Genomic DNA, 24,554 nt, shown 5'->3' on the forward strand with positions numbered 1-24,554 from the left:
GAACAAAAGTAATAATCATATGCAGGGGGAATAAGTTACATGAAGACTTTTAGATTTGCAAATGTCCACAATGTCCACAGTCTCTTGATGAAGTATTTTGATGAAGAATGGAGCCTTCCTGTTTAAAAAGCATGAATAAACTAAATGTATTTGATGAATATGTAGTTCCTTCTTCCGTTCTTGCAGTGTGTGTGAGTGTGTGTGTGTGTGTGAGTGTGTGTGTGTGTGCGTGCTCACAGATGACGTGGCTGAAGGTGGCGGAACGCCGCTGTAACAGTGTCTCACAGCTCACCACTGTCTCAGCGGCGCGCCATATCATTGGCTGAAAGTCTCCATGTGAGAGTTTTCAGCCAATCAGAGCCAAGTGCGGTGACTCCTCGAAAAGCACTTTACGACATATCCGTACAGAGCATCCTGAGACGACCACTGTCATAGAACCAGGAAGAAGGAAGGTGGGATAGCTTAAAAAGGCTAATATCCCGAAACGATCGGAGAACTTTCCTTGAAAATGATGAGGTCGTCCAGGTGGAAGTGTGCAGCGCTGGTGTTCTTGCCTGTTATAAGTTTATTGTTGCCGGCCCGGGCGGATGAGCATGATCACACGGTAAGGAAATGTTTTCGGGCCGAGAAGCCTTATGCGGTGTGCCTTTAGCCCGACGGGGTGACTGATCAGCATATCGGATTGGGATTTAATACAGAAACACTGATTAATCCCGTATGCAGAGGTGTATATGAGGATAAATCTACCAAATGCGGCGAATGTCACGTTAACGCGATTCAGATTATATAGTAGTTCATTCTCCTAGTGATGCTAATGCTAAAGCCAAATGGGTAGCTAATTAGCTAGCTAGCGCAGCCATAGCTACGTGGTCTAGAGGCCGAGTCCTAAATAGATCCTTTTTTAAGATATTAGTGCCACTACGTAGGGTGTAGCAGCCATGCCATGGGCTAACGTTAGTCCACTTATACAGGGAGCGAGGAGTGGTTTGGGATTAGCGCCAGTTTGATAAATGTACAGTACGCTAGACAACAAGCTGTCAGTTATATATCTAAATGCGCACAAACGACACATTACACGTTGCTTTTTCATGTGAAGTGAAATAAAGCACAGTTTTTGTGCTGAAAATAGTGTGTGGGGGTTTATTACTAGACTCGCCGAAGTGGACAAATCGTATTGGGCTAGCTAGCTTAAGGTTAGCATGCTGCTTAATATGTCCGACTGTGTACACACACACACATCCGGCTGGAGCAGGCCTGTCATACAGTACATCAGTCCCAAGCTAACAGCTACATCTTCTTCATAACACGTACACACAGTTATGTACATACAGCTGCTCACACTGTATGTTTTTTTAGCTGAATAAGTAGCCAGTCAACCGTGCTTATTTTCTGTCAAAGGTGATTTGTAGTAACAGGATACAGGAAAGGTCTATCAGTTTCTGATAAAGTATTGATATATATATTGATTTTTAACTTGAGTTAGACATCTTTTCGTGGTGTTTTTCAGTGTACCCATCCCAAGGTCCCTTCTCTCCAGTACTCTGAACACTGAGTGTATTGTAACCCATCAGTTAGAAGTTTATGGTTACACCCTCACAACTAACTACTTGTGCCGGGGTGGCTCAGAGACTAAGTATAAAGTATTTTCTTACAGAGAAAAGAGCTTTACTTGCTGTTACGTTGACAGCAGAATCCAAATCACCTTTATTTCAATTCAATTTTATTTGTATAGCACTTTTAACCTTGGGCATTGTCACGAAGTAGCTTTACAGAAATATATAAATCCAGGACATAAATTTTAAATGTATGGATTTATCCCTAATGAGCAAGCCAGAAGTGATGGTGGCAAGGGAAAAACTCCCCGAGACAATGTTAGGAAGAAACCTTGAGAGGAACCAGACTCAACTGGGAACCCATGCTCATCTGGGTGACACCTGATAGTGCGATTCTAAATAATTCTCTTATATAACTGTGTACTATATGGTCAAGAAGTGCAATTGTATAACCAGGAAAATTCATTATAGTTTTCATATGAAGTCTGTTTTCTTGAAGTTATCAACTGTTTAGTGATGGAGACTTGAGTGCAAAACTGTTTGTGGGAATTGCAGTCCTGAAGCTGTCATGGCAATTGTAGTCCTTAGCCATCTTAGCAAAACTATTCATATCAGTTGAAGTCCAAAGCCATATTCATGGTTTCTAAGTGGTACCATATACAGTAAACTCATGTATCTTTAGGCTGTCCTTGTGGGGCCATCCTCAGCAACAACGAGTGGTTTCCAGGTGATGAGAAATCCAACCAGAAGTAGGGCATCAGGATGGATCAGGCTGGTCCGGAGAGCAGACAGATTTAGGATCATTTGGCCAGGATTTATTTGTTGGAAAAGTTTCTGTCTAGCACCTTACAGCAGGAAAGTTCAGCTAAAATGTATCAACGTCCAGCTCCATGAAATTCCTTCCTTACAAACCAACATGACTGAACTGTGACAGCAGTTACCTTTTAATGCTTAACCGGAACGACCTGTAATAAGTTTTTGACTATAAATAAGACCCACCAATTAAAAGTGAATAAGTTTTGATGCTTCAGGGTACTACTTTTAACTAGAGTCATAGACTCTGAACAGATCAGACACCTGTTTTTACTTGAAGCAGAGAATAAACGCATACCTTTGTGTTGAATCTTCTTGAGACATTCTGTTTTTGTTTTTTTTGTTTGTTTTTGTTTGTTTGTTTGTTTGTTTGTTTTTAAAGCCATGTTGGCACTTCACTAATCAGACTAGAGCAACAGTAGATTCTGAGCCTGTCTGAAGGAGGGGACCCCAGTCCATCACAGAGCATCATTCACTCTCTCAATCACACCTAAGAGCAATTTAGCGTAAGCGGTTAACTTACTGGAATGTTTTTGGGGGATATGAAGAAAGCAGAGAGCCTGGCGGAAACCCACGCAGGTAACCAGGAAGAATATGTGAAACTCTACACAGAGAGGTGTACAGTAACCAGAGCTGCAGGTGCAGAGTCCAGTAGTGTTTCAGGCTGCCTTATTTAAAAAAAAAAAAAAAAAAAAAAAAAAAAGACTCGTTGCGCAAAAATAAATGTAGAGCCAAGAAGTGTTTGAGTGTGTAAATGTTATAAGAACAGCAAGTCCTTTTCAGAGCTGGTTAACAGACTGTGCGATGACATGTAGAAAAAAGTGGAATGATTGGTTTCTTAACTGCCCTCTAGGCTAGACCTTCCCTACACGTGTCCTTATCCTGGATTCATACAGGTCTTGGATGGATGGCCGACCACAGCCAGTTATCCTTTTAGATGATGTGCCTATGTGTTCCATTGACCTTGCAGTTATCTAGAAGATTAGAATTGACTTAGAGGTTATTAGTTGTGTTGTGAGTCGTTGAAGTGCTTAAATAAGTGGCCAGATTGGAGGTGACATACCCCGAGATGTCCTCCAAGCTCTTTCCAGTTTTATAGGAAGTATTTTATTATTTTGTCTCTCGCTGGCACACACTTGCTTAACTCAAGTGCTGACACTTGTCTTGTGTGTGCATGTAGTCGCCATCAATTGTGATGGCTCGGATGTCCATGAAAAGCGTTTAGTGATCTTGAATACACTGTGCATGGATGAACTAATTTCCAGAGTGAAAGATTTCATCTCTACTTAGTGATACCACTAGGTAGTTATGGCCTGAATGTGTCTTGCTAGAACAACCAGCATTATGAGGAATGCTCCAAATGATAGAACACACAAAATCTGTTTTTGACAAGACTTCTTGATAATTATTCTCAGTAATAGTGTTCATATGGTGTTGCCTTGGTCACATTATTACCCACAATGCACTGTGAGCAAGTATTTGCATGCAGTATTTTAGTTTAGAAAGGTAACATTCAAATGTGTAATGAAAGGAAATGCTATTTGTTACAGCCGTATGTGTTATCAGCAGCATTCCCTCTGTAGCACCTCATCTTTGGTGACCCAGTTCTATAAAACCTGCTGTGTAAAACTTTCTTGATGATGGTAGATTCTATCAAACTTTAACATTTTGAGACAACTGTGCAAAGACTGAGGTTCATTGATGTGGTTAGGAGAGATACTTTATCTCCACAGTCGCACGATTCCACGATGAGCTTTCTATTTGCTGTAGCTCAGACAGATGTTTATGATAATGTATTATAATTGTAACTAAGAGCAAACAATTGTGGTTCTTTTTGACTATAGAGTATACAGTTATAGAAGAGAAATTATTTATAATCGCACTATCAGGTGTCACCCAGATGAGGATGGGTTCCCTTTTGAGTCTGGTTCCTCTCAAGGTTTCTTCCTCATGTCGTCTCAGGGAGTTTTTCCTTGTCACTGTCGCCTTTGGCTTGCTCATTAGGGATAAATTCATACATTTAAAAATTTATATGCTGAGTTTATATATTTTTCTAAAGCTGCTTTGTGACAGTGTCCGTTGTTAAAAGCCCTATACAAATAAAATCGAATAGATAAAATTGTCCATGATGTGACAGAGGCTTTGGAATAGTTTGTTGGTTTACAGTACGTAGGAATATTTGTCGCTGAGGAGATTCACAGTCTTCAGACAGCCAGTCTTGTGATATTAACTGTAATTGTTAAATCTGCTTTCAAAGTCTACTCATGACTGACATGGTGATGGAAGTCTAATGCATGTCAAAGTGTACCAAAATCTTTTCAGGGAAGCAGACAGGATATTCGATGTGACAAAATAATTGATGTTCTGCATCACTAAGATGAAAGAAACGGCTGCAAAATGCTATCTGGACCAGAGAGCACCATAGTAGTTAATTTGTTAGTTGATTTGTGAAGGAAAGCCTGCAGGTCGTAGTTTGGCGTAGCATGGGTATACGTCAAGATCTATTCTTGGCCGTAACTTGGAGAGAACACCACAAGAGGGAAAGCTTTAAGTCTCAAGAGTAGTGTCCCTGCTTTCAGTCTTTTGAGCTGTACAAAAAAAGCCTTGAGGATTAATGACGCTATTATTAACTTTTTGGAATGACAGGAAAGAACGTCATACTTTCTTTACTGATGTATGTGATGTGATCTACAGTATAAAACTATATTGCAATCTCAGATACAACTAAATGGCTCCAACATCATGGAGCAATACAGCTAAACAATAATGGAAAACAGCTAATGGATGAAATGAGCTAAGTTACGTGCAAAGTTTATGCAGTAAAGTAACTTCATAGACCTTTAGGAATCACAGTGTATGTGCTGGGTATGTTCATGTACAATCATTTGTACATAATTCCTATAGCTTCCTGGGTTCCATGGCTAAATACACAACTGACAGTCCATATTTTAGTAGTTTGTAGTAGTTTGCTTAGTTTAGTTTAATAGTTTAGTAGTTTGAGTAGTTTGTGCCAATCTGAAATTGAAATACGGAGCATGATGATGAATGATAACATGGAGACATACCTTTCTCCACATACATTTGAGGAGATTAGAAGTTGTAAATTTCTTGTACCTGGTCTGAACCATCACATTCTCTCTTCACTTGGTAAATTTGTGCAGGCAGTCAGTCTCTTACTAACCCCGTAGTTCTGTGTGCCACTATCCATAATGCAAGTCAAGCTGTGGGATTGAGTTGGGTCAGTACTGGTTGTGTGCTATCAGCAACGCTTGCTAAGTTTGACTCCACAGGTTTTTTTTTTTTTGTTCTTGCACTGTAACACTCTTTGTTAGAGTAGATCTGGTTTGGCTGCTCTTCTTAAAACAGTGTTCTTTATTTCAGGTCCTGTAGATCTACAGCACTGTGTAGCTGACGTGTGAAAACTGTATTTTGCATGTAAAGCAGTTCTTAAACAGCCGTTTTGTGGATACGAGCCATTGGTCTTATTTACATATGCTATGTATGGACAAAACACCTTTTTTACTCAGAGTTTATAAAAAAAAAAAAAAAGTCATCAAATATACCTTTTGTCAATTTTTGTCTCTTAAATTAATTCTTTGTTTCATGCTCTGACTCCATCGTACTGCTCATATATCACGTATATAAAATATATGCACACAGATATGGATTTTAAGCTCTATAATTAAACACTAATGGTTGTTAACTGGTTGAGAGAGCAAACTAAATTTACAAGTTGTACTGTATAAAGGTGATCATAGTGCTGTTTATGGAGCTATGGAGTGTATGGAGTAATTTTTGTTGTGTAAAATTTAAAATATCTTTAAGATTTTTAAAAAATCTTTCTTTTTTCGCCAGTTGAATTTTTTTTCCCTCATTTTTAAAAAAACAAGGCTCTAAATATTTGTCATGTTTTGTTCAGATTCATCCTAATTGAATTATGATTTAGTAGTAGTGATGCCACAGTACCCCTTTTACTGATAACAATGCTTGGGTTTTAGCTGATACCGATACCCATCCGATACCGTTTTCTTTAAAGATGACTAAGCTTTAAATTGTGTGTGGTTTTTTTTTTTTCCCCCTAAGGCACTTCACTTAAACTCTTTCACACAAAAATCCCTTAAACTGTAAATATAATAAAGAACAAATATAATAAAATCAATCCTAACAAAAGTAAAAAAAAAGAAAAAAAAAGACATCAAGCCTCTTTATATATAAACATTTCCACTTCCAAATTTCTATCTTTGCCATTTGTTATAGGATCTAATATCCGACACGTTGGTTCAGATTGGTGCCATCTCTATTTAGTGGTCATTTGCCAAGTTATTTAAATTGCAGTGTTACTTGTTTTTCTAGACATAAGCCACAGTCTTTGTCACTGTATACTCTACACCCCATTACCAGTGTGACAGGTTTGAATTTTGTAACAAAACCTGAAAGGCCATAACCTGTCTTTCACTATTGTTTTTTTTCCTCCTATCCATCATGTAAGTTGGCTTCAGAGATGCACAAAGTTTTTGCTCATTCTATTTTGCTCTGCCTATCTAGGGCATTGTTTGTGCTTTCAAAAGAAATTAATAATGTGATATGGTCTGAATGGAGTAGCAGGTCGGGGCTAACCAGTTTCACTCTTGCTGAAGGCAGTTGAGATTTGTTATTTTATTTAAACCATTTGAACCCATTTGGCCCCTCTATGCCCCCTTCCCATATGGCTGGTGTATTCCTGTAAGCCTTGAATAATGTATTCAGACAAAAAAAAAAAAAAAAAAAAACCCTACATTTTCTCCAATAAAACATATTTGTCTTATACTGTTTTTGTTGCTGTACCAGTTGGTTATACTATCTCCTCTCCAGTAGGGTTTTAGCATGAGTGTGCACATGCCTGGACAGATTAGGCCACATTTTGCCTTCTATAAAATGACCAGTAGAAATAACCCCAGACGATGTATATCTTGTCCGAATTGACATGGTGATAAAGATCCCTTTATATCTAGTTATAAAGGAAGCCCTTTTTTGGTTTCAGCAGGAGACAGTAGAAAAGACTGAGTGCTTCTTGGAGTGTCTTTACATTGAAGAGTATAAAGACACTCCACGAAACACTCGCTCTTTTCTATTGTCTTTTGCTGAAACCAAAAAGGAAACCAAGTGTTGTTAAAATACAGATGATTTAGTACTTTTCAGAGAAGCAACTATTCTGGGGGTTTTAGTGTATGTTATAGAGTTCCTAATAGAGGTATAGCCTATAGGACACTATATGGACAAAAATGTGGATACCCCTCTTAATTATTAACTTCAGGTGTTTCAGCCACACCCATTGCTAACAGGTGTATAAAATCAAACACATACCCGTGCAATCTCCATAGACAAACACTGGCAATAGAATGGGTCATACTGAAGAGCTCAGTGACTTTAAACGTGGCACTGTCCTAAGATGCCACCTTTACCACAAGTCAGTTTGTGAAACTTCTGCCCTGCTAGATCTGCCCCAATCAACTATACGTGATTATCGCAAAAGTGATTATTGCAAAATGGAAGCATTTAGGAGCAACAGCAGCTCAGCCACAAAGCGGTAGACCATGCGAAGTCACAGAGCGGGGCCAACAATTACTGAAGTGCATAGCACGTAAAAGTACCCTCTCTTGCATCACTCACTAGTTCCAAACTGCCTCTTGAAGCAATATCAGCACAAGAACTCTGTATCGAGAGCTTCACGAAATGGGTTTCCATGGCCGAGCAGCTGCACGCAAGCCAAAGATCACTGTACACGATGCCAAGCAGCGACAAGAGTGGTGTAAAGCACAGCACCACTGAACTCTGGAGCAGTGGAAACATGTTCTCTGGACTGGTGAATCAAGCTTGCTTATCTGGCAGTCTAATGGATGAATCTGGGTTTGGTGGATACCAGGAGAACGCTAACTATCATGATGCGTACTGCCATATTACAGTTTGGTGGAGGAAGGATAATGGTCTTCAGGGTTTGGGCCCCATATTAATGCTCATGGTTTTGGAATGGAATGTCCATCAAGCTCGTATAGGTGTGACCGTCAAATGTCCACAATCCTTTGGTCATATAGTGTATATTATGAGCATGTGAAGAAAGTGCAGCGTGCTCAGCCACAAGCCCTACAACTAGCCTAGGTCTTGATGGTGAGATGGTGAGTTGTGTATAAAACCATAGAAACTATATAGTAATGCACTGCACAGTCCTACATGGGCAAGAGAATTAAAGTCACAATACTGAAAGGCATTGTGACAAGTCAACCCTTGTAGGTGTGACAGTCTGACGCACACGTATTTGACATTCTTTCTGAGCTGTTTGTCAAGGGGGTGTTACTGATTATTGCATTTGTAGAATAAAATACTCAAGGACATGAAAACAGTACAATAGCACTTTCTCTGGACGTTTTTCACAGTGTTGTGAGACACTGTGGTGGCTTAACCCATTTTAGAGGAAGATTCATGCTAGCCTCCATGAGGTGAACTGCTGTGACACTATGGGGAAATGAACAAATAGAAATGGGGTCAAGAAAAAAAAGTTTTGGTTTTGTAGCTTTAATACCATGACCGAAAGTAGTTAAATGTGATTTGGTCTAATGATGGAGTTTACAATGTAGATCTATTCATTACTTTAATGAATAGTGTGAATACTATTGCATAGTGTGAATATTGTCTTGGTTTTCCCTTGTGAATGTTGTTACCCTATTATAGGCTTTTATACTCATGTCACTGTGAATATAGCAAACGATCTACAGTTAGGAAACTCATTACTTTTTTTTTTTCTCCCCAGTACGAAGACAAAGAGGAGGTGGTTCTATGGATGAACACAGTGGGGCCGTATCACAACAGGCAGGAGACATATAAATACTTCTCCCTTCCTTTCTGCGTGGGCAACAAGAAGACAATCAGCCACTACCATGAGACACTGGGAGAAGCTCTGCAGGGAGTTGAACTGGAGTTCAGCGGCCTAGACATCAATTTTAAAGGTAACCAATCCACTATGTCTACTTTCATAAATACAGCAGTATCAGTACCTTAGTTTAAAATGGGGTCCAGATGCCTTATAGTTGGGAGATCATGAGTTCAAATCCCAATGATGCCACAGCCATATGTGGCCAGGAGTCCAAGAGCACATAACTGGCCATGCAACCATGAGTAGGAGGAATGGTGTTACTCTGTCTGTCAATCAGAGCAGCACTAACCAATCGTGGGCGTCTGTTAGATAATGTATGCGGAAGAGGGTAGATAGTGGGTGGATTTTTGTGTTATCCCCAAACCACATCAAAATGAAAGAATTACCTCCCTATTTAGGTACAAGTTCCTCATCTATTAGTTGGGCTGGTGCCTGTTTTGTGTCAGAGTGTTGCAGGGAGTTTCACTCTGTGTCACGCTCTTCTATGCTTGTTTTTGTATTTGTTACAGCACACCGCTACTAGCTCCTAGCGCCGACCTTGGTGACATAAATCAGCTGCTGAAAAGTGGCTTTTGCGACATAATAAAATATTTATCACATTTTATAGACATTTTTCTATCATCCTACACTATGTATCGCTGTATCGCACAGCCCTAGTGAGAGGATGTGGAAATTTCAAATTTGAGCCCAGAAGAATGCAGAAGGGATTAAAATGATTCAATGAAAACTATAGTTGCTATTAAGGTTAACTTTTAGTAACATGGTTGGTTGATGTGATAAATTATGTCTTTCATAAACTGTCTGCTGTAGTCGAGGTGGTTCTGGCTATAAGCAGTCAGTTAGGGCCCATGAGCCAAGAGTAAGAGTATAAGATAAATAGCGCTCACACTCTCACTGGTCACTTTAATAGGAACCTGCACATTCGCGCATTTATCCATTCAGCCAATCATGTTGCAGCAGCACAATGCATAAACTCGTGCAGATACGGGCCAGCAGCTAATGTTAGGTAATGTTCACATCAACCATCAGAATGGGGAAAAATGTGATCGGTAATTTTGACCATGGCATGATTGTTGGTGCCAGACGGGCTGGTTTAAGTATTTCTATAACTGCTGATCTCCTGTGATTTTCATGCTTAACAGTCTAGAGTTTACTCAGAATGGTGCAATAAAGAAGAAAAAAACATCCATTTAGCGGCAGTTCTGCAGATGGACACGCCTTGTTGATGAGAGAGATTGGTTCGAGTTGACAGAAAGGCTACAGTAACTCAGATAACCACTCTGTACAATTGTGGTGAGCAGAAAAGTATCCCAGAATGCACAGCATGTCGAACTTTGAGGTGGATGGGCTACAACAGCAGAAGCTCACATTGGGTTCCATGTCTGTCAGCCAAGAACAGAAAGCTGAGGCTGCAGTGAGCAGGCTCACCAAAACTGGACAGTTGAAGACTGGAAAAATGTAACCTGGTCTGATGAATCTCGAATTTCTGTTGAGGCACACAGATGGTAGGGTCAGAATTTGGCACCAGCAGCATGAATCCATGGACCCACCCTGCCTTGTGTTACCAGTCCAGACTGGTGGAGGTGGTGTAATGGTGTGGGGAATGTTTTCTTGGCACACTTTGGACCTGTTAACACCAATCAATCATTGCGTGAATGTCACAGCCTATTTGAGTATTGTTGATGACCATGTGCATCCCTCAATGGCCACAATTTACACATCTTCTATTGGCTACTTTCAGCATGATAATGCACCATGTCACAAAGCAAAAGTCATCTCAGACTGGTTTATGAACATGACAGTGAGTTCTTCAGTGGCCTTCCCGGTCACCAGATCTGAATCCAATAGAATACCTTTGGGACGTGGCAGAACGGGAGATTTTTAGCATGAAGGTGCGCCTGAAAAATCTGCAGGAATTGTGTGATACATTCATGTCAACATGGACCAGAATCTCAAAGCAACATTTCCAACATCTTGTGGAATCCATGCCATGAAGAATTGAGGCTGTTTTGAGAGCAAAGAGAGGCCCTATCCAGTATTAGTATAATGTTTCTAATGAAGTGCTCAGTGAGTGTAAATAAAGAATGAACAACCTTTGATATTTATCCTAATGGTCACATGACTGTTTCAAGTGTTCAGGTTATTTTTTTTGGCCTGGTTGCCTAATCTTACATCAAACATATATTTCACCCTGAGGAAATCATGGCTAAGCTGAAACATGTTGGTGCTACATGTCTGAACACTTGTTAATAATTATTTATGATTTGTGCACTGTATAAAAAAAAAAAACAGAACTGTTTTTTATATCTATGTAGAATCCTTTTATCCACTCACTTTAGGTCCAAGGGTATTCAGCTCATGAAAGTGCTACTATTCAAAATGTTTCAGTGTCATATCCATTCAGGTACAATGGAGAAAATCCTTCAATGGAAGTGCAACTAGTAAATTTTTATTTTTCTTGTTGAAAAACTGTAACTAGGATTTCTCCGTTACAGACGAAGTGATGCAGACGACATACTGTGAAATTGAGCTGGACAAAGCTAAAAGAGACGCCTTTGTCTACGCCATCAAGAACCACTACTGGTACCAAATGTACATCGATGACCTACCAATCTGGGGTGAGTAGTCCAGGAGTTCTCTGCTTGGCAAAGCCTCATGGGATTCATTACCACTTGGCAAAGCTTGACAAAGCCTTGGGATTCAATACCACTAAGCTCTGTGAGCTTTCAGCTAGTCCTCACTTTTATTTGTGAAGGTATTTCGTGAGGAGTTAAATATTTCTGATCTTGTGGTTTTTCTAATCTTATTTTGCTGTAATACTGTGGAAAATCTGTATTTTACTGTATATTTACTGTACAATCATGTTAATATTCCTTTAATATGTTTCCATAATTAAGTAACTGTATACGCCTCTCAATACATGACTACCTAATCTGTAAAATGACAACACAGGGATTGTTGGTGAGGCAGACGAGAACGGGGAAGACCATTACCTCTGGACTTACAAAAAGCTGGAAATCGGCTTCAACGGAAACAGAATTGTGGATGTTAACTTGACCAGTGAGGGCAAAGTCAAACTCGTGCCGAACACAAGAATTGCCATGTCCTACTCGGTGAGTACCTTTACACCACTCTTGACAAACCTCTCAATACTGTATCATTAGCACATGTGCTTGACTGTATATGACAAGTAATTTAGAAAGTCATGTCGCAGTCATAGCATTGAACATCGATATTAAAGCACTAAACCAGCCTTTGTCTCCTTTTTCATTATTGTAGGTGAAGTGGAAAAAGTCTGATGTGAAATTTGAAGACCGTTTTGACAAATACCTTGATCCATCCTTCTTTCAACACAGAGTAAGCACTGTTAAATCTTTATAAATAAGTACAATTTACTTAATGTATTAGTTATCTGAAGGTTTTTCTAGAGGTTGTGGATAACCAGTACTATGGTACATAATGAAGGAAAGTTTTCCTCTAATTATTCATTCATTTTTCCTTCTACTAATAGATTCACTGGTTCTCCATATTTAACTCCTTCATGATGGTGATCTTCCTGGTGGGCTTGGTGTCTATGATCTTGATGAGGACACTGAGGAAAGATTATGCCAGATACAGCAAAGAGGAGGAAATGGACGATATGGTGAGTCCAAATAAACTAATTGTCTAATGTGACACAAAAGAAATCAACTCGATGGATTTTGGTTTGTAGCGTGATGAATTAGAGAAACATCACAGTAAGTGATGCATCACAAGTAAGGAGTAAAACATGACAGCGTGTGCTCTTATAGGAAAGTAATCGGAGACATTGCGGTGTGACCCCAAAGTTGATTATTTGATTATCCAATAACAGCACATCCCAAAGTGGTTTATTCCTCTTATACCCCAGCCACTAATGATTTTCTTATTTATTTAATGAACTATATGTCATACATTTTTATCGTTCTGTTTAATTTTGTGGAACGTCCATGAATTAAATTCCTCTTATAACTTACATTGCACCTTTTGACCAACTCTGATTTACCTCTCTCTCCTTCCATCAATGTCAAATCAGTGTGTCCTCACACAGAACTTAGCTGTATCAACAATTATATATGTTTTTTTAATCCATTTCCGGGTAGCACCTTCCCCCAGATCCCTGTGAACTAGCCACTACTACAGAAATGATAATGTATTAGAAGGAATGCATTAATATAAACCTATGATTTGCTTTGCTGCTGGAACTTTCAGTACTTCTTTTATAGAAAATTAATCAATACCATCTGACCAATCAGATTAGAGAAATCAGCAGCACTGTGGTATAATTGTTTTTAATTGATGATATTGTAGAATTAACATGTGGTTATGAGCACTTGCTCTTAATACAAACCTAACGTTTTAGCCAGTACTGCTTACTTCCACATTTTTACTGTAACAGGACAGTGAGGAATTTTTGTGCATTATTTTCTATTACATAATTTGTGGATAATTATGTGGATATGTAATATATGTGGGGAACATACATATATTATCTTTTTTTGGATTAATGTAATTAGATGACATATTGAATTTCTGTGCCATGTGTATTGAGTCTGTAACATGTCCAGTACTCACTCACTCACTCACTCACTCACAGGACCGAGATCTCGGGGACGAGTACGGCTGGAAGCAAGTCCATGGTGATGTGTTCAGACCCTCCAGTCACCCTCTGATCTTTTCCTCGCTGATTGGCTCTGGCTGCCAGATCTTCTCTGTGTCCCTCATTGTTATCATTGTGGCCATGCTTGAGGATTTGTACACTGAGTAAGTCTCAAGGACAGTTGTGTTTGTTGATTTAACAGGCAAAAGAATGTTACTGATGAGGGTTTTTTTTTCCTTCTTGTAGGAGAGGGTCGATGCTGAGCACGGCCATATTTGTGTATGCAGCCACTTCCCCAGTAAATGGTTACTTTGGGGGAAGTCTGTATGCAAAACAAGGGGGTAAGAGTATCCAAACTATATAAAATTTTAATTCTTTCAAAAGTTAGGATATGAATTACTGTAGACTTTACTGTAGATCGTCATAAACTCTCACACCGAGGAAAAGCGGATACTGTTACATAGGCATGAGAAGCACATATTTAGCCTCATATGCAACATCACTGCACGTCACATAATTCACTTTAATGCAAAAGACTCGAAGTCTTTTAATGACACGTAACGTATCCATTTTTATTACTTGAGAGTGTTTGCTCAGCCGTGTGGATGTTCCATCTGTGTTTGAGCAGGGAGGAGATGGATAAAGCAGATGTTTATTGGAGCGTTCCTGATCCCAGCTATGGTTTGTGGCACGGCTTTCTTTATCAACTTCATTGCTATCTACTACCACGCCTCCAGAGCCATCCCATTTGGCACCATGGTGAGTGCTTAATCAGCTCTGTGCACTTTTTTAAATGCCATTTCAATATGTCTCGTATAACAGAAATTATATTTTGCCTATTCAGTTGTCTTACAGGTAAGAAAACTATAGTAAACAATTGAATCACAAAGGTCAAAGTCAGAATATAGCCAGCCATGTCTTCTTGGCCAGGTACTTCTCAATATTCCTCACTTCCTTACGTCTTTCAGCCTGCGACCTGGACATTGGTTGAAGTCTGGCACTATTAGGGGTGTACCAATACTTAATGTTCTTGGAGGAATCAAGCAGAGAGGAGGCTTCCAGACCTTGCCTTCTTTCCTTTTTTTATTCTTATATCACATGACATACAACAGTGTTATAAAAAGCTCAAATACAAAATGAAAAATAAGTAAATACAAAAACAGTAAGTACAAATAAAACCTTGGATCGAAGTGGCTTAAAATGTGGTTTGAATTCTATAGAGCATGTTCACATTAGCAGTTAGTTCACAACAGAGTCTCACATGGGGTAGAATATCAACATGTAAGCCTGTGATCTAGTGTGAATACAGTTTCAGTTTCTGTATAGGCAAATTCTTTATGCTGAGAGTCAGGTGTTACAGATGTGCAGTAACTATTTTTGTGTGTATATATATATATATAATCAGTGATATGGTGCAGTTTTCTCTGCGGAGATATTTATTTACATTTTTGGAAGGACTCTTCATTGTCTGTGCTTTGTAATAGTCAGAAATAAAGCTGTTCCTAAAGAAAAAACCTTCAGTTTCGGGGAGGTAGCAGTAATGGTTTCACATCAAGCCAATTGCACCACTTTGTTGTTGATTATTTGCTCTAACAGCACATCTTAAAGTGTTTTATAGCTTACTTATTGAGTTAATTTGCTATAATCATTTGATAGCTCTAAGTTTAATATTAAAAATTTACAGACAGATGCTTTCTTTCCTTCATGCAGCATTCATGTTTACTAGAGACATCACATGCTGCAGTTACTGGTTTTGAATAGGTGCCTTTTAAACCTGTGAAATAAATGGCCTTGACATGTACAAGCCTGAAACTGATCATATGGGTTCGAAGAGTTTGAACATGCTTTCTCTGTGTATTTCCCAGGTTGCAGTGTGCTGCATCTGCTTCTTCGTCATCCTGCCTCTAAACCTGGTGGGAACGATCCTGGGTCGGAACCTCTCGGGACAGCCCAACTTTCCCTGCAGGGTCAACGCCGTGCCCAGGCCCATCCCAGAGAAGAAATGGTATGCCCTTCTTTTCTTATTAGATATCCTTATGCTGATCAGTATTGTGTGAGGGCAGAATACAACTTATTAACTACAGTCTATATTTATGTCCATTGTTAGTTATTATTTTTTCCCCCGGTTTGATTATCAGGTTCATGGAACCTGCGGTCATCGTGTGCCTGGGTGGCATCCTGCCATTTGGATCTATATTCATTGAAATGTAAGGATTTTAATTCCTCCATCCTTGTTTTTCCTTTTTCCATGCTGGATGCGCAATTCCAGTAATTGCAGTTATGTTTCCCGCTTTCTCCTTTTTTTTCTAACCCTAGGTACTTCATTTTCACGTCGTTCTGGGCCTATAAGATTTATTATGTGTACGGATTCATGATGCTCGTGTTGGTGATCTTGTGCATTGTGACTGTGTGCGTGACCATCGTCTGTACCTACTTCCTTCTCAATGCTGAAGACTACAGATGGTGAGAGAATGATCAACTGCTAGTTTCTTTTTTTATTTGCTGTTTTTGAGACATGAATTTTCCACATCTGATAGATTTGTAGCATTTATGATTTTTATTTACCCCTTGCTTTTTCTTACTGTAGCATGGTGCATAATTACCATCCAGTGACATGCACTAGGGTTGTGTTTTTGGTGAAGGGAAGAAGTGGGTGGGGGATTTTCCCCTTTTTCTCCCCAGTTTGGTCACCTGCCACCTCTCCCCTATCAGCTGTCAAACAGGGAGGCTAATGTGCTTCCTCGAAATCATGTGAAGCCAGCCAACTGCATCTTTTCGATTGGCTGCTCATGCTGGTTCACATGGCAGCGTAACATACTTGAAGGAAAGGGCTATCTGCCCTCTTCTGCATACAGGAGCTCACAGACACCCACTATTAGCTAGTGTCACTGTGAGAGAGAGTACACCACCCCTCCCAAACAGCTACTTCTGCTCTGTTGGCTCCCAGCCACAGATGGCTATGGTATCAAACTTGCAATCATGATCCCAAAGATAGGACTCCAGGATTTTCTTGTTAGCAATGTTGGCACCTTTACATTACTTACAACTCAGTAAACTCAAAAAAATTCAATTTGTCTGAAGTAAGAAATTTTTCAGAACAAATGCGAAACAAGTAATGAATAGTAAACTGACTAAATTTAATTATTCTTTTGCAGGCAGTGGACAAGCTTCCTTTCTGCCGCTTCCACAGCAGTTTATGTTTACATGTATTCCTTTTACTACTATTTCTTCAAAACAAAGTGAGTTTGACTTTATTTTATCTCAGCTCAGTGACTGTTAACTCATTAAAGACTGTAAATGTATTTATAAAACAGCCATGCATTTCTTCCATGTGGTGATAACCAGCCATTTCACTGATGAACATTGTCTTTTCCTCTGCAGGATGTATGGTTTGTTTCAGACGTCATTCTATTTCGGCTACATGGCGGTGTTCAGTACTGCTCTGGGTATAATGTGTGGTGTGTATTACTATCCATGTATTTAGACAATTTGTCTCCTTTATCTATTTCTGCCTGCACATAGTTTTACATGATGTATTATTAATCTCATATGTTCTTCCAGGAGCCGTTGGTTACATGGGAACAAGTGCCTTTGTGAGAAAGATCTACACAAACGTGAAGATTGACTAGCAACTCTACAGCATCCGTGCAATCGGCTGATATTTCCCAGCAGTGGCGGACACGAATCTTTGTTCCTTTTTTGCAAGAAGAGATTGTGATCTTATCTTGTATAAATCTAGTTTTCCATTTTCTCAACAAATCCAAGGTTGCAAGATTGTGTACACAGGCATATAATGGAAGATTAAATAAACGTGAGTTTTATTTTTATTTTTTTTTAATTAACTGTGTTTCATTTCTTTCCTCTGGAGCAAATGCGTAGATTATTATTTTTTTTTTTTCTTTTGGAGTTTAAAAACTTTGGTTCGCCTCCGATAACTCTGTCCCACCCAGCATGAATGAACGTAGACCTTTATCGATGGAGTAGTCTAGCTCTCTTCAGTGAAGAGGCCAAAGTGTATGGAGAGCCTTTGTTCTGTTGTAGGAGAATGTTGGAGGTTTGCGTTTGGGTCCATGCTCCTACTGTCTGTTCTGTATCGTCAAGTTGAGCGATGTTGTTGTATTGTTTTAAACACTTTGTTTCCGATCACCCAGAGCATAGTGTAACTTTTGCATTCAAATGATGAAAAAAAAAAAATGTTGGTTACTAGCTTTTCTGCCACCAGACTTAACAAAGCACCATTTTTAACTTTACACTACATAGTTCAGGTTATCATACAGACGAATGAGGCATAAATCGCAATCTGATCCAATCTTTGATTAATGTACGGTCCGGTCATCTGCGACAAGTGCGGATGTTTTAAATTGGTTGTTTCAAAGTGGTATGTGTTTTCAAGTTTAGTCTTACTTTTAATGTCGGGATTTAAATGAAGTCTGAGTGTGAAGATGATAAATGGATGGGGGTAATCCTGTATATAACCTTAATAACTGTAACTGTAGAAGTAGACTCCAAAATGTATTTTGGTTGTACAGATTTATTACAGGGTGTTTTTTTTAAAAAGACGTTCAGTTGAATGATTTTGTCTTTTCTCCTTTTTATTTTGTGAGCTTGGGGTGGGTGGCACTGTTACATCTTGCCTGTTAGTGCATGACGTTCTCATCTTGCTGTATAAACCAGTTCTGTTTGTATCTGCTTTCTTTGGCTTTTTCTTTCTGTGGCTCCTGACACATGCTCAAATTAAGTTTTGTGTAACCTTAAAAAAAAAAAAAAAAAAATCTGGAGTGCTACACTGATTTTCTGCTGCTTGTAGAGGAAATAATGACCATCATATACATTTTTGTTTTTAATATTTATGATTTAAAGCTTTACTCGGCTCTCCGTGTGAACAGCCACCTCCCTCATGCTAACTTCCCCATCCATTACCAGAAGCAGCATTGTGAATGTTGGACACATGCAGAGTTTCTGCGAGCATACTGTAAAGGGTGACATTCTTGTACTTTATTTGATGTTTTCCTAACTACAGGAAGTGCCACAGGAGCACTCCGACAAAGCTCGTGTTTTTCGTTCTGCTGTATACAGTATGTAACTAAAGATGTTTGAGACGTGGCAAAGCCTTTTTTTTCTAATCCCCTCAAATGCCAGATGAGTTCTGGCCCTCATGTCATGAACCTTGTGATGTCTGAAAAGACATTTTAAACATGCTATACTTGTTGTAAAAAGGAAAAAATAAACGATGTTTATGTACAGAGGTTATATAGGCATGGTTTGAATTCTGAAAGTGAAGTCTTGATCAATATTTTGGTAAATTTGTGTTCTTTCCTCGACTCTTCAAGATACGGAACCAATTTTTGAAGAATTACACACATCATCTGTTCCACTTTCACAATTCTCACACACACACTGTCCACTTTATTAGGAACACCTGCTCATTCATGCAATTATCCAAACAGCCAATCATGTGGCAGCAGCCAGTGCAAAAAATGATGCAGATACAGGTCAAGGGCTTCAGTTAATGTTCACATCAGAATGGAGGGACAATGTGATCTCAGTGACTTTGACTGTGGCATGGTTGCTGGTACCAAAAGGGCTGGTTTGAGTATTTCAGAAATTGCCGATCTCTTCGGATCTTCAGCCACAAATGTTCTGTGGGTGGAAATGCCTTGTTGAAGAGAAAGGTCAGAGGAGAATGACCGGGCTCGTTCAAGCTGACAGGAAGTCTTCAGTGATTTAAACAACTTCAAAAAACTCTCTGCAGTTGTGGTGAGCAGAAAAGCATCTCAGAACGCCAAAACCTTGAGGCGGTTAGTCTACAGCAGAACAGGGTATCACTCCTGTCAGCTAAGAACTGGAATCTGAAGCTACAGCTCACCTAAACTGGACAGTTCAGGATTGGAAAAACATCACCTGGCCTATAGGGTCTTCTGACCAGAAAGTATAATAGAATAAAACAAGAAACATTAGCTTTTTGGAAAAACTGTAATGACTCACCTATACCAGACAGTGTCACTTTTATTTGTATACACAGCAACAACACTAACAAATGAGCTCATGTTTTACACAGATTACTGAAATCAATTTCTGGTGATCCATTTGGGTAGTGCAATTCAAAGTCAATCTAAATATTAAGTGCATTATGTTTTATGATCTACTAGAAGCAAATTTGGCTTGAGTTCCTTTCAGTTGACTTTTTCAAAGTATTCCTTGGACCCCTCTGGTGTTGGCTTTATCTGAAATACAAAGAAACCATTTATAAATGACACACAAATCACATTTTGTGTTTCTATCATCATGTACATCATGTTTTTCCAGTAGCGCTTTCAAACCTTTACGTATATTTATTTATTAATTTTTTTTTTAATAAAATGTTTACCGTGGGTGATTTTGGGGTCCAGCTGGCTGGGCAAACCTCTCCATGGCTCTCCACAAACTGGAAAGCCTTAACGAGGCGCAGTGTCTCTTCAACAGAGCGGCCTACTGGAAGGTCGTTGATGCTCATGTGTTTGATGATGCCATTGGGATCAATGATAAACAGCCCCCTACATGGGGATAGATTCAGTTACTGGAAAAGCATCTTAAACTATTTTTTAAACATATCTTTGTTTCTGCTTATGAATACATTTTTGTTCATATTTATAAGTGCAAAGTCAAAAGACTTTGTGTGTGTACATTTGAAATTGATATATGCACTTCAAATGTATATATGGAGGTATATTAATATATGGAAGTATATTAAATAACAAAAACAAAAGTGCACAAATACTTTGAAGTGAAGTGACGTGACTTGTGGCTAAGTATGGTGACCCATACTCGGAATTTGTGCTCTGCATTTAACCCATCCAAGTGCACACACACACACACCGTGAACACACACCCGGAGCAGTGGGCAGCCTTTTTTGCTGAGGTGCCCGGGGAGCAGTTGGGGGTTCGGTGCCTTGCTCAAGGGTCTCACCTAAGTTGTGGTATTGAGGGTGGAGGAGAGCGCTGGTCATTCACTACCCCCCTACAATCCCTACTGGACCTGAGACTCGAACCCACAACCTTCAGGTTCACCTTCGGGTTACAAGTCCAAGCCTCTATCCATTAGGCCACAACTACCTTTATTAACCCCCCCTTGTATTTTATCTGGAATATTTTTATTAAATACAGTAACTAAAATAATACAATTTGTAGTTAAATACAATTTTCTAAATAATGATGAATTTATTTAACAAGGATGATAAAATACCTCAGTGCTATTCCTGGCCCCTCCAGTAGGACTCCGTAGTCTCTGGAGACCTGCTTGTTGAGATCAGCTAGCAAGGGGATGTGGATTTTTCCCAGTCCTCCACTCTACAGGCACACAAGAAAGAGGCCAAAGTTCAACCAGAGGAATATCACTTGACTCAGCTATTTCTCTCCTGAAGCACACTTGGACACAAAACCAGTGTTTATATGAAAAGTGCATTATTCACTGTTATTAGTGTTATAGTGGCTGAATGTTTGTACCTTTCGAGGGGTGTTGGTCCAGGCCAGGTGAGTAAAGTGAGAGTCCACAGACACACCCACCACCTCACAGTTGACATCACGGAATTCGTTAGCCTTGTTACTGAATGCGATGATTTCCGTAGGGCAGACAAACGTACTGCAAAAAGAATACAGTGAAAATTAGGTCATGCGTGTCCATTTCGCTCATTAAATTTCACCATTCCTCTACAGACAATACAGATAGGAGTTGTGTCTAGATAATGAAAACAAAACAATAAAGCACTTTGGAGGTGGAAATCAAGACTGTTTATAGCTGTTACACATGATAACAGGAACTAACTTGTCTCATGGCCATTCTGCACCATTAAATGTAACTATAAACAGATAAACTGTACAATGCGCAATTAGTGGAATATCACACCACCCCCTAGTTGACTATTTTCTTTTAACAGCACACACTGTCATATTGTAATCCTAACTTATTCAATAATGCATAAGAATATTCAGTAATCTAAAATAGCATAAACAAAATCATTTATCTATTCAACACTGCTTTAAACTTCAACCACAGAAGTCTGAGTGAAACAGCTTAAATCTTACACGTGTTTGATTATTATGCTTTCACCAGTTCGTTCACAACACACACTATCACAGAGGCAGAGCAAATGCAATACAACACTTCATAAACCTGTAAATAGCACTTAATGATGACTGCTTCTGGTTTCACCAATTCACTTACAAATCGAGCGGGTAGAAAAACAGAACAAGGTATTTGCCCTTGTAGTTATCAAGGCTGATCTCTTTGAATTCTCCATTGAGGACAGCTGTACCCTTGAAGTGTGGAGCATGCTGGGTAACTGCTGGAGCCCATTTAGCAGTACCTGGAGTTTGGAGTACATAAAATAGCTAAGGTTATTTTTTATTTTAATTTTTTTTAGTTCATCTAAAAGTGCATGTGCAAAATATTTTTTAGCATACTGATAGAGAAGCAAGCTCTCTGTGCTCTGATCCCAGACGGAGCTGCAGTTCCACTCCTCAGCGCACTCACTGCTGCTCTGGTTGCCTGTAGTTAGAGAGCAGGGACAGACTAAGCTGACCTCAAATGTTCAAAACTGTGCAAACAAACAAGTTTCAAGGTTTACTCAAGATCTGCACTTTTTTTTCCCCAACTATTCTCAAATTCAATTCATATCTATACACCACATAAATTGTATACATTGTATACAAATTGTATACACCACATAGTGATTAAGGTGTAATGTAATTCTTTCCTGGACGTGTTATCCAGGACCCTCAACACCATGTCAGCTTTATCTGTGTTTGCATTCAAGGGCGTTACTTTGGTTTTGGAAAGTGGGTGGGGGGTTGGCACTATGACTTGCAAAGTGTCTTCTTGTCTGCACAAGTTTAGCATGAGTGAGACGGTTTGCATATCCTGTCGTGCAAATATTCAAAAAGAAGATATTCATGTACATATCACAAATAAACAGCAGTTGAACGGTGCTATGGATGTCACTGTACACATGGAGTAAATGCTGTTATATTATATATATATTATAATTAGACTAGATTATTAAATAGAAAGAATTGAACGCACATAAATATAGTTTACGTAAAGTTTGAAAAAGTTTTGGGTTTTTTTTTTATTGCTGAGGAAAATCTAGTATATATGTAGGAAACAGTCATTCTGAATAAAACTGTATGTGTAACAGATAAGTAAAATGCAGTTATGAAAACACTGGCACTGTATGTCTCTGGGAAACACTGATGTAAGAGATGGATGTAAAAGATGTCTTTGTATTTGAACAGGACACATACTGTCTCCACACCAATCACAATAACTCTTTAAATAACTCAGGCTCTCAGGATTTTTTGTGTGTTTATTTTTAATTACTAGCAAAAATGATCTTTTCTTAAAAACAAGTATTAAGAAGAATCATTATTGGATGTCTTTTGGATATATCTTTATCTTGATCATTTAGATTGATATGGTTTATGTAAGTTATATATGTTTAAAGTGAAGAATAATAGGGTTGATTATTGTTAGAGTCTTAATAAAATGTTTACTCATATTTAAAGTTGAAAAAATGTTAAATGACTGGAAATCTGAATCACACTAAAAGAAAAACAGAATTAAGTATCTGGAAATAATCGTTAAAACTAATTGTGATTCATGGAAGGTTTTGGAAAATCATGCAAGATATAAACATTGTGTATTAAATATAGCAAACTATAAATACATACTGATGGAAAATGTCAATTTAAGAACAAAAACAACATTTCCACTCTCATTACAGTCTGAAAGACTACATCAGAGAGCTAATACAGAGCACAGCGTACATTTAATACGTGATTTTCTCTTAGGGGCGCAGTTTAGTTTTCCTATTGTAAGGCTGACATTTGTATAGATTAGACACCCCTGCTCGGGGGGGAGAAAAAATAGAAACCCTCATAGATTTTGTATTAGTTTTACTGGAAACCGTATTGGTTTTGATGGAAACTGTAATGGTCCCTGTGGGTCTCTACTGGTCATCTGTTGCCTTCTGCTGGTGGACTAGTGGATACCATTAAGGACCAGTAATGGTAATTGTAATGGTTTTAATGGTTAACTGATGGTTTGTAATGGTATCTGTAGTGGAAACCATTAGAATTTCTGTGTTGGTTTCTGTTGTTTTGTTTTGTTTTGTTTTCCAGCAGGGATGTCCACAATTAATCCACACGTTTTTATAGCAACCGCCCTGAATATAACACACTATGCTGAAATTTGATCACCATGCTTTGCGTGATCATTCTCCCAAAATAAAGATATGAAACAAAGAAACCTGCGGTAATTTCTAAAGACTCTATTGAGCGCTTTGATGAATACAGATGACACATGATCTATTTATAATTCCTGAGAAAGCGCTGCTGCTGCTGCTGCTGCTGTGGGACAGGAAGGTTAAACTACAGCCGATTTCTGCGCCCACCTACAGCCTTAACCATGTAATATAAACCTGCACTAATATCAAAGTTATAATGAAATACATAAAATACGCAAATAAATCGAGTGCAAATCATTTTCGACTGCAAATCAAGCTCATTTTCGTCACGCTCAAAACTCACAGAAGTCCGGAGAAGTCTTCCAATGGTGGCTGCCATCTTGAAAGCATGCAAAATGTACTGCACTTTGAGCCTCAAAAGCGCGCACTGACTGCGCAGTCCT

At 38.9% G+C, this 24,554-nt stretch overlaps 2 protein-coding genes across 2 annotated transcripts; one reads left to right on the forward strand and one right to left on the reverse strand.

The window, feature by feature from the left end:
• Positions 1-387: 387 nt before the first annotated feature.
• Positions 388-19,141, forward strand: tm9sf3 (transmembrane 9 superfamily member 3). The gene is made up of 15 exons (XM_026940617.3): positions 388-604; positions 9,151-9,346; positions 11,769-11,891; positions 12,226-12,386; positions 12,553-12,630; positions 12,785-12,916; positions 13,889-14,055; positions 14,138-14,232; positions 14,520-14,650; positions 15,757-15,896; positions 16,030-16,098; positions 16,208-16,354; positions 17,047-17,130; positions 17,273-17,349; positions 17,453-19,141. The coding sequence occupies exons 1-15, from the start codon at positions 509-511 to the stop codon at positions 17,518-17,520; spliced, it is 1,764 nt and encodes a 587-aa protein (XP_026796418.1). The 5' UTR covers positions 388-508; the 3' UTR covers positions 17,521-19,141.
• Positions 19,142-19,879: 738 nt separating this feature from the next.
• On the reverse strand, positions 19,880-24,547 carry prdx3 (peroxiredoxin 3). Its single transcript, XM_026945155.3, has 7 exons — positions 24,455-24,547; positions 22,331-22,415; positions 22,092-22,233; positions 21,374-21,509; positions 21,114-21,217; positions 20,259-20,424; positions 19,880-20,115 (listed from the first exon to the last, which is right to left on the reverse strand). Exons 1-7 carry the CDS (start codon positions 24,488-24,490, stop codon positions 20,065-20,067), a joined length of 720 nt encoding a protein of 239 aa, XP_026800956.1. The 5' UTR covers positions 24,491-24,547; the 3' UTR covers positions 19,880-20,064.
• Between the last annotated feature and the right edge of the window lie 7 nt (positions 24,548-24,554).

This window comes from Pangasianodon hypophthalmus, chromosome 3 (genome assembly GCF_027358585.1).
Source record: "Pangasianodon hypophthalmus isolate fPanHyp1 chromosome 3, fPanHyp1.pri, whole genome shotgun sequence".
NCBI classification, from domain to species: Eukaryota; Metazoa; Chordata; class Actinopteri; order Siluriformes; family Pangasiidae; genus Pangasianodon; species Pangasianodon hypophthalmus.